This window comes from Mchenga conophoros, linkage group LG16 (assembly GCF_057382185.1).
Source record: "Mchenga conophoros isolate Kocher_MC1m ecotype Shallow Benthic linkage group LG16, M_conophoros_male_GT1.1, whole genome shotgun sequence".
Taxonomy (NCBI): Eukaryota; Metazoa; Chordata; class Actinopteri; order Cichliformes; family Cichlidae; genus Mchenga; species Mchenga conophoros.
Window position 1 is genome coordinate 41,130,828 of NC_140541.1, and position 10,746 is coordinate 41,141,573.

Here is a 10,746-nt window from a genome sequence, read left to right on the forward strand (position 1 = left end):
TAAAGCAAAAGAAAAAAGTGATATTCCCACTTATTTTAAATTTTAAAAAAATCTAATTAATTGATGCAGAAAATATCAAGAAAGAGTTACATAGCTAGACAGACAGAGAGCCAGGAGGATTTTGGCTGATCATATTAACAGATGAGTTTCCCAGAAAACATGACTTGCAAGTAGAACACTAGTGTATAACTACGAGCCTCTCTCTCTCCTCCGACCTGCTAAAAAAACAATATTTTGTTATTTTGATTACTAATATTCTTATTAATATTCTTACTGCCTTCGATGCTTGTTGCCTCCTGGGAACACGAGGCGGGTCTGGGCCCGCGCTGGAGTCTCGACGCAGTGGCAGGATGGCTGCTGTGTTGCCTGGGATTACTCCTCATCCCCTACCCAACCCTCTTGCTGGTCACATGCTCTATAATGTTGTACTGTGGACATTTATGTGCTTTCTGTGCAGAGGAGTTTTTTTGTTTCCTGTTCTCATGCTATCCTCCTGTAGCCCAGCATGAGCAGAGGTCTCTTTTTTTCCTCTTGTACTTTCCCATTGTAGTGTACATTTCAGTGTTTTTTTCTATAATGCAACGTTCTCTGACTTGTATCCCCATGTGATGTCTGTGTTGTGTGTGTATGGTCTGCATGTGGCGAATAAAATTTGAACTTGAACTTGAACTCTCATTCTTATTCACAATAAGTTCATAATCTGATTTTGTGGAGAAGGCGGCGGGACAAAGATCACAGGCCTTGACAGATTCAGGTGAATTTGTGGTTTGACTTTAGGTACAGAATGAGATCAGCTGAGGCAGAGCAGTGAACCCCGGGCTGGCTGTGGGGGTAAAAATGGGAATCTGTCACTGACAAACTGAACACTGAAGTCATTGAATTATGGCTTTGAAAGTCACATCCTTATATAACCTACTGGCGCACGGGATGGCTTTGGAAAATATCGAGGGGGGCAAAAATTTTGGACTTTTACTTTTATTTATTTTCTTACGTTTCTCAGGTTGTGCTTCTTTCAAACTAAAAGATAGAAAAACTGAAGTTACCATTTTTCGCTCTCAGTTAGAACCCTTTCTGCAATTTTATGCATTTATTTCTTACAATTTAGCTCAACAGATGTCTGTCATTCACTGCAGCACAGTTTCTTTATCGTGTGGAAGAACCGAGACTATGGTTGTGTGACAAAGTGGATGAGCAGTTGCAATGCTCTCCATTTGTCCCATATGTGTTTACCTTTTTTTTTTTTTTGCACATTATACACATTATTCTGTTTCTATTTCTTTGCTATGATTTGCCATTTGTCAAGTAACATTGCTGCACTCACTATCCCAGGTTTGTTTGTGGAAGCGTTCTGTTGCCAGCAAATCAAACATTCTGCAAATTAAGGCAAATACTCAGTCACGTTTCTTTATATTTTATTACGTTACAGATTAAGTCACTTGTTCATACTTACTTTGTTCTGTCTTTTCAGTCTTCACGAAGATCAGGTGTGGGGAAATGCCTGCCTAGCATTTCCTCATTTTAAAGTCCTGCTGATGTCACACATGACATCAGCAGGTCAAACCAAGTGGAGGGGTTTCTTTGTCAATAGAAATGCTTCCTTTTTTTGTGTTAAGGTTTAAAGGGATTTGTTGAATGTTTTTCTTTTCATTAATACCACCATTTAGCTGTGTAAATGTGCATATTAGAAGTGTGAAGAGGTTTTGTGTCTTTTTAATCATCTGTGTAGAGTTTTAGATCCCTCAGTTCGAGTGAGTGGTACTGGCTGGGCTAATTGGAGGGAAATTGTTAGCCCTATTTAAAGCCAGTCTCTACTAGATTCAAGAGAGAGATGCTCCATACCAGTTAGTGGCGGTGAGGCGCCATTTTGCTGTTTGCCAACCGCTAGTGATGTGCATACCACTGATTTCCTTTCCGATCCCAAGTAATATTCAGGGTGGTATTGACGATACTTTGTGCAAAACCTTATTTTATTTATTGTATCTTAAATTATAGCGTCATAATGATTACAGGACATCAGATCACTTGTTCTTATCACTTAATAATGCAGAGTTCATCATATAAAACTGAAGTTGTGTGCTATTTGAACACCTTGCCTGCCTGCAGCACTAAAGGACCCCGTGAGAGACATCTGTCTCGCCCTAGCAGCACCTGTCCCTGTCCTCCTCTTCAGTTCGTCTCAACATACGCTCGTCATATCCTGTGATATGATTTACTCTGAGGCGTTTGACAAGGTTAGTGATGTTGCCACAACCATACATGCCAACCCTCCCGATTTTTCCAGGAGAATACCAAATTTCAGCGCCCCTCCAGAAAATCTCCCGGAGCCAAAATTCTCCCGATTTTCCACCCGGACAACAACATTGAAAAACCATATCGCAGAATTCATAGCGCGGCCCAGCCAATTCCATTTTCCAACAATGGCGGCAGCGACTTAGTTTTAATATTACTCTTATTTCTCTTTCTGGGTCGCAAAAAGACTTTTAACATATTTTCAGGTGAGACTATAGCTGTGTGAACTTCAAATATCTGAGCCGACCGACACATCGTCTTCAAACCCCCGCGGGCTTTCACTACTCGGGTTAAACATATATAAGTCACTTTGATAACTTAAAAATGTTATTGTTTGGCTTTTCCAGTGTTTTATTTGTTCGTGAGATTAAAGATATTAGATTAAATTAAATTTAACTTTATTAATCCCTCGGGAGGGTTCCTCCGGGGTTTTCACACAGTGAACATGTGGGAAAACTTGCTCCTGTGTTAATGTTCCGCCAATAAACCCTATACTGTAGAAGAAGAAGAAAGAGAGAGGAGAGGTGAGCTGTGTTACCTGATCCATGTTCTGTTGAGTTTTGTTAATTGAGTTGATTTGGGGGAAGTTTTGTTAATTTATACATTAAATTAAGTTCACTGTAAATAAATTGCTCACCTCTGGGAACCTGAAATGTCTGCGTAGTCTGCTTTCCTACCACCTTCCTGGACGTTGGAGTCTGACTATTCACAGGTTGAAACTGAACTTCTTTTTCTTAAACGTATGAATGGCTGTCTGTCTCTCTATATTAGCCCTATATGCTAACATACACTACAGCTCCCTTGTTACCTTGAATTGGAGTAATAGAAGAAAATGGATGTATATATTTTGACGTATGCAATAACAACATTTTATTGAATAATAATCTTGAAATTCTAGATATTAAAATCCTTCAATCAAAAATGAGCCCAATAGTTAGTTTAGAGCTTTAGTGATCGAGCCTTACATAATAACTTGGTGGGAGAACTTAGTGCTGCTGGAGCAAATATGCTCCTCACAGAAGTTGCTGGGGTTGAAATCTCCGAGTCGCCATGCTGCCGCTTACAGTCTGTAATTGCTATGCTTCAGGCTTTACTGGAGTGATTTTTCCAGTCATTTATACTTCACCCAAGTGCTGAATATCACCCTCCATACAGCTGCACCACAGCGGGGCGTCTGGGTGCACCTTCGACAAGGCCACCCTCTGAGACTTCCTCACCTCTCTGCCTCTGTAACTCCACCTCAACCGAAAACGACTGCAATCAGTCGCTTAGTTTCCCGTTACATCTGCCATTTGAAATTGTGAGGCACCGTGCAATCATTCTAATCAAGCTGTTATTGGATGCCACACGGTGAGTTAAACATAAAGGAGCAAAGTGAAAAGTCCCAGTTTTCTTGATGTCAAAGCTGCTGTGTTAATCTTTTCTGCACCTTTGACACGGAGCAGAGCTTTAGCACACAAACCTTTGAGTGCATAGCTGCTGAATCTGGCTTTCACTTCAGTCGTGCTGCATATGCTTACTCACAGACCGCTCTTTACAGCACATCTTCCTCTTTTTTACATTTCAAATGCACGGTTTTCACTTGGAGCTTCTCTCTTACCCTCAATCCATTTAATAATGCGCGCACTTTAGCACAGCCTACTTCCATGTCCTTAAAATTGTACAAAACCAAGAAGGAGATCCTTTGAAATGCTACTGAAAGGAAGGCCCGCTTCATTGTAACAATCAGTGAGCGTACCATTGCACTTAGTGATGAGGTTCTGCTCTTGAAAATGCAGCTCAAGTAAATCTAGCTGAAAAAAGCTTGCAGAGGATGATGGGAGAGTGCAATTAAGCCAGCCGGCTGAGCAGGTGTCAGTGGGTTGTTTGTTACCAAACAAGCTGCTGTTGCTGACCATGTCCATCCCTTTATGGCCACAGTGCACCAATCATCTGATGGCTCATTCAGGATAACATGGCACCAAGCTCAAATCATCTTAGACTGGTTTCTTGAACAAGACAGCTGACTTGACTCAAACGGCCTTCAGTCAGCAGATCCCTGCAGAGGACCTTTGGGATGTGGTGGAACGGGAGATTCTCATCAGCTGGCAAATCTGCAGCAGCCGTGTGACGCAGTCACGTCAACGTGGAGCGAATATCTGAGGAATGTTTCCAGCAGCTTTTTGATTCTGAAGGCAAAACCCAGCATTCACAGGTTGTACCTAATAAAGTGTCTGGTGTGCATCTGAATGCACAGATTGCTCTAATGAAAAGTAGGACATGCTGTAAAGACCCCAGAGTCCCTGAACAGTGCTACGGCAACATGAGGCTCTGTTTGCTCCTGCCTCAAAAAAAACATCACTCCTGGTTAATGTGTTCAGGCTGCTGTGCCTCAATTTGGTATTTTTCTATTTCCATATAAATGACTTATTTGTGAGTTTTCAAACTACTCGGAGAACTTGAGATTTTTGCCATTTTAATTCTGAATTTGTCCATTTTGGGGGGGTGGGTCCTTGAAGCAGTCTGTGGGTTTGCTCACAATGCAAAGGTGTGCTTGGCAAAGCTTTTGGTACCACTGTAGCGACAGTGAAGTACTGACCCCCAGTGGTGAGCAGTGGTGATGCATTTTAAATCAAAGCAGAATGTGGTTCATTTTTCTCTCATTTATTCATGTAAGTGTGCAAAAACACTGAGTTTAGAGCGTCATTAAAGCAGAAACAATCTTCTAGTTACGGCAAAGATGACCTTTTCTGCTTCATGTCCTGATCATTTAATGTTGGGGGCATGACTCACTGCTCGTCCACCTGGACTCACACTGAGCAGCCTCTTCCCAGTTCACCTGTGCAGGAACAGGACTATGAATGATTTACATGCAGGACTTGTTCTGTGTGCCAACCTGGCCAAATCCCCTCCGAGGAATTTGGACAGGCTTTTTTTGCCAACGAGGCAAAAGTGAAGCTTTCAGCATTCTCACAGTTGAAGTCGATGGAGTGTGACGTCTCTGAAGATTAATGAGGGGAGCTTCTGCTGAGCGAGCAAGGCGACAGGAAACACGAGCAGCCGCTGAATGCCACTCTGATCACATGATCAGGAGAGTACTGCATATTCTACGGATCCACCCCACCCACCCAAAAAGTGTCTAAAAAGATAAATCACAGTCCTGTTATTTATTTTATTGAAATATAATCGACCCCTGAGGCTAGAGAAGAAGGCCACAGATTGTGCCTCGTCTAGCGCCTCAGTCTGACACAGCCAGTTAGAACACAACAGACCTGCCAAAAAACACGTTACACAACTTGTGAAAACTCCTTTTTTGCAAACCAAATGTAAAAGTTTCCACCTTCATTCACTTACAAAGTTTCGGGATGTATAAAACTGAAATCTGTTACATAATTTAAACAGAAGCTCTTCATTTACTCACAATCGCCCTTTCAGGATTCCTCAGGGATTTTGATCAACCCGAGAAAGGCAGCAATCAAATGTTTCTGGACAAAAAACAGATACCAGCAGGTAGTTTGCTTAGTTTAGCACGAGCCTCACCAGGAAATTTGAAAAACACACACAGTGGGGAGCTTTTTTTCTTTGTCCAGGTCTGGGACACACTGAGGTAACAGACAGTAATAAATTATTTAATTCCTTATAAAACACACAAGATTCATATCAATAATACAAAATGGTATCAAACACACATGATGCAACATTTTCAACACATTCGGTTTTTCTTCTTTTTTCCTGGAGTCTGTTGCTTCTGTAATAGCTGGAGTCCTTTTCTGGAAACTCCTGATCAGTAAATGTCGATCAGTACTGTCAATGTTGTATTCCTCCTTTAGCAGAGGGCGATTCCCACTTCCACGCTCAGGTGAATTTGTCATTTAATAAATGATTTTTCACGGGCAGCCTTCTTAAATTCAAAACTGAATACCGAACAACGTTTTTTTAAATACCTTTTGAATATTTTTAGTCCCATCCTAGTTTTACTCTGTTACAATCACCACAGAGGCAACAGGCACACAGCGTTACGACACCTATCAGCTCGCTTCGTTTTCCCTATTTTTACATTCAGACGTTGTTACCGTGCTCCTCGCTTCTATTACTGATTCAGAAAGAAAACGTTGGGTTACTTAACGTAATCCCTGGTTCTTTGATAACAGAGTGAGGTGTTTCACTATGGGAATCGCCTCGGCGTGACCAACTACGGAAGCTCCAATGACACCACGTCTGTCTATGACAGACCTGTCGAGCCGTGCTCAGGGCTCCGCCCCCTCGTACTAACACGGCCGACCAGCTCCTCCTAACTCATTCCAAGCAGATTTCTTTCCGTGCCTAAGCAAGGAGGGAAGTGTTGGTGAAACACCTCACTCTGTTATCAAAGAACCAGGGATTACGTTAAGTAACCCAACGTTCTTTTTCTAACTTCGCTCGGTGTTTCACTATGGGAGATATGGCCCACTCCCGGATTGCGCCAGCTCCCGAAGCTACTCTCCAGTGCTACTCCAGGATCTCAGGTCGAACCTGAGGCACCAGAATCCAGCACCGTCTGAGCCAGGGATGACTGTGCAACATCCAGCCGATAAAACCGGACAAACGTGTGCGGCGTAGCCCAGCTTGCTGCCGCACAAATATCCTGGACTGATACACCTCTGAACAACGCCCAGGATGTGGCCACACCCCTAGTGGAGTGTGCTCGGAGTCCCGGGGGGGCCTGCAAGCCCTTACAGCTATAAGCCAGAGCTAAGGCCTCTACAATCCAATGAGCTAGTCTCTGGCGTGATACGGGCCTGCCCTTGTGAGGGGAGGCCCAGGAAACAAACAGCTGATCCGACTTCCTGAATCCAGCTGTTCTGTCAACATAAGTCCCCAAGGCCCGGACAGGGCACAAAGTGTTCAGCCTCTGCTCCCTCTCGGAAGAGAATGGAGGGGGGTGAAAAGCTAGGAGCTCTACTGTAGGGCACCTGTATGATGTTTCCAACACTTTAGGGACAAAGGCTGGGTTAGGCCTCAGGAGTGCTTTAGTGAGTCCCGGGGCCAACTGTAGACAAGAGGGGTGAATAGACAGAGCCTGTAATTCACTAACTCGCTTGGCTGTGGTTAGAGCCAACAGCAGAGTGGTTTTAAGAGAGAGAAACTTCAACCCCACTGCCCCAATAGGCTCAAAGGGGTGGTGGGAGAGGGCGTCTAAAACGACTGACAGATCCCATAAAGGGACCAGTGGTCTAGAAACTGGGAGCGTTCGACGCGCTCCTCTCATGAAGCGACCTACAAGGGGGTGCTGCCCAGCAGGTTTATCACCAAACCCCACGTGGCAGGCTGAAATAGCTGCTAAATAGACCTTTATAGTGGAAAAAGCTTTCCTTTTGTCCAGCAAGTCTTGAAGAAAACACAACAGCTCCACCACTGAACACTGAAAAGGGATAATCTGCTTTTCATGGCACCACTCTTCAAAAACACGCCATTTACTGCTGTAAATGGAACGGGTGGAGGAGGCTCTGGCATTCTGAATGGTTTCAATAACCTTCGGAGGCATGCCTGCTGCCTTCAAATTCCACCTTTCACGGGCCAGGCCCAGAGAGCAACCTGGTCTGGATGGGGATGGTATATCTCCCCCCGCGCCTGAGACAGAAGGTCCCTGCGGATGGGGAGTGGCCATGGCTCGTCCACCAGAAGCTGGATGATTTCTGCTATCCAGTGTTTGGATGGCCACCGTGGAGCTATTAAAATCAGAGACAGCCCCTGATCCCTCACTCTGATCAGTGTTGGGGAGATCAGGCTGAGGGGAGGGAAAGCATACAGCAGAGTTTTTGGCCAAGGATGGGCCAGCGCATCCACGCCCAGTGGCGCGTGTGCGTCTGACAGGGAGAAAAACAGGGGGCACTGTGTGTTTTCTCGCGAGGCGAAGAGATCTACGGCAGCCCGGCCGTATCTCTGCCAAATCTGCTCCACCACCTGTGGGTGAAGCCTCCATTCTCCGAACAGTGGATTTCCTCTGGACAGGAGGTCCGCCCCCCTGTTCAGAATTCCTGGCACGTGAGTTGCCCGAAGGGAGAGGAGCCGAGTGCTGCTCCACATAATTATTTCCCTGGCTAACCTGTGTAGCTGCCGGGAACGGGTGCCGCCCTGGCGGTTGATATAAGCAACTACAGTGGAGTTGTCTGTTTTCACTAAAACATGTTGACCCCGGAGATACGGCAGAAAATGCCGTAAGGCTAGGAGCACCGCGCGGAGCTCCAGCACATTTATGTGATTCAGAGTGAGTCTCTGTGACCAAACGCCATTCACTGCTCTGCCCATCATAGTTGCACCCCAACCTGACAGGGATGCATCTGTGGTCAGCGTCACCCTGGATGATACTGCCCCGAGCGGTACCCCCGCCGCGAGAGCTGTCGGGCTCCTCCAGGGCCGGAGAGCCGCAATACACGGCTGCGTTATTTTTACACCGCGACTGAGATGTCGGCGAGGGCACAGCTGCAGAGAAGCGACCCACCGCTGAAAATCTCTCATCATAAGCAGCCCCAAGTGTACCACCGATATCACCGAGGCCATGAGGCCGAGGAGGCGGAGACAGAGTCGGAACCGCACGACTTTCCCCAGCTGAAAACGGGAAAGACAGTGAGTGAAGGATGCGATCCTCCGCTCTGAAAGTGCGATACGATAAGAGATGGAGTCTATTCTGAGCCCCAGATACTCTGTAAACTGTGCGGGTTCCAAGTGGCTCTTTTCCAGGTTGATAGTGAACCCAAGCTCCGTGAGGTGATTCACCACCACCTCGGAGTCTTTGATCGCCTGCTCGCGCGATCTTGAGCATATTAGATAATCGTCTATGTAAGAAAATATTCTGATGCCGCTGTTCCTTAACGGAGACAGCGCTGCCTCCACACATTTGCTGAACACCCTCGGAGCTAAGGATAGCCCGAATGGGATAGTTTGAAACTCGTACGCTACGCTCTGATAAGCGAACCTGAGATATTTCCTGTGTGGAGGATAAATGGCGATGTGAAAATATGCGTCTGATAGGTCGATTGTAACAAACCAATCGCCTGTGTGAATTGAGCGACAAAGCGTCTTGTGTGTGAGCATTCTGAACGTGTACTTTCTCAAATGCTTGTTTAACACACGCAGATCCAGAATAGGACGGAGCGACGTTCCGTCCTTTTTCGGGATGAGGAAATAGCGGGAGTAAAAGCCCTGCTGAGCTTCTTTGCTCGGAACCGCTCCGATTGCCTGTTTGTGTAACAGGGAGGATATTTCCTCCTCCAGCACATTCGCTGAATCGCGACTGGCCACAGAAGCTAACACTCCGCCGAATCTCGGTGGTTTTGCCGCAAACTGTAGTCTGTAACCATGGGAAATGGTTGACAAGACCCAGGGATGAACTGCGCATGCGCGCCACCGCTCCAGCCGCTCTGCGAGCGGGCCTCTGAAGAAGCGGTAGCGTGACGTCACCCCTGTCTCCCGGAAGGAGTTGGGGCTCTCCCCCTCGGGAAGAGCGTGAGCTCCCCCCGCTGGGAACAAAGACAAATTGCAGTGATTTTCTTTTGTTTTTATTTTGAAACTGGGGGGACATTCTGCCCTTGGCAAACTGCCTGGCTGCAGAAATGCACGTTTTATTTCTTTTGTTACCCCCAAACCACAGTGAAGTGTCTGGTGACTCTGGGCAGTGCTTGGTGACACAGACAGAGTGTTTAGAAGTGTTTGGTGACACTGCGCCATTTGTCCACAAGTCTGTCCTCCCTGAACTGGAGGAGGAGACTGAGAGGGTGCTCCTGGTGAACTGGAAACTTCCGGAGACCCTGAACTTTGGAGTGATTTGGTTACCCCTTCTAACACCTTCCTTCTCTTTGGGGAAGAAAAGAGGGGTGACACAGAATGCTGCAGGTGTGCTAGGCTGACCGCTTCTTTTTTCCCTCTCCGGGGTGTGACGGCTTGTTCTTTGCAGCAACTGCTGCAAAGGAATGCTTGCCCCAAGGTCTTCGGTTCTCTACCTTGGCCTGGTGGGCACCCTGCTGGCCTCCTGCTCCTCTCTGCATTCTGACCCCACTCTGTCTCCCTCTCGCAGCTGCTGCTGTTGCTGCAAAGCCAGCTCTTGGCACCTGCTGGGGCTGAGAGTTAGGTTTTCTGGGTAAGCAGAGATTGAATGCTTCACCCTCCTGCTTTCTGCGGGTGCTTGTTTCTCTCATTCTCTCCAGGGCTGGGCCAAAGAGACCCTTGGTTGGGTCATAGGCTGCATCCATGACCTCAGCCTTCTGAGCATCACCCAGGCCTGACAGGTTTAGCCACAAGGCTCTCTCACCCGAGACTGCAAGGCCCATAACGCGACCACACCCTTGGACTGCTCCCCTGGAGGAGCGAAGAATGAGATCATTAACCACGCAGATTTCATCCCAGAGGGCTGGGTTCGGGGAACCCGAGTCAAGCTGACGGCCCATGTCTTCCAGAATTTCTGCCTGATATGCTGATAGCAGTGTGACTGCATTAAGCGAG

The 10,746-nt window shown here is 46.5% G+C and overlaps 1 protein-coding gene across 1 annotated transcript; it reads right to left on the minus strand.

Moving 5' to 3' along the window:
- Positions 1 to 5,420: 5,420 nt before the first annotated feature.
- Positions 5,421 to 9,646, minus strand: LOC146557393 (uncharacterized). Its single transcript, XM_085250571.1, has one exon. The coding sequence runs from the start codon at positions 9,644 to 9,646 to the stop codon at positions 6,770 to 6,772; it is 2,877 nt and encodes a 958-aa protein (XP_085106697.1). The 3' UTR covers positions 5,421 to 6,769.
- Between the last annotated feature and the right edge of the window lie 1,100 nt (positions 9,647 to 10,746).

Coding starts and splice junctions, on each gene's coding strand:
- LOC146557393 (XM_085250571.1), bottom strand. CDS start 9,646: ATGCGCAGTTCATCCCTGGGTCTTGTCAACCATTTCCCATGGTTACAG.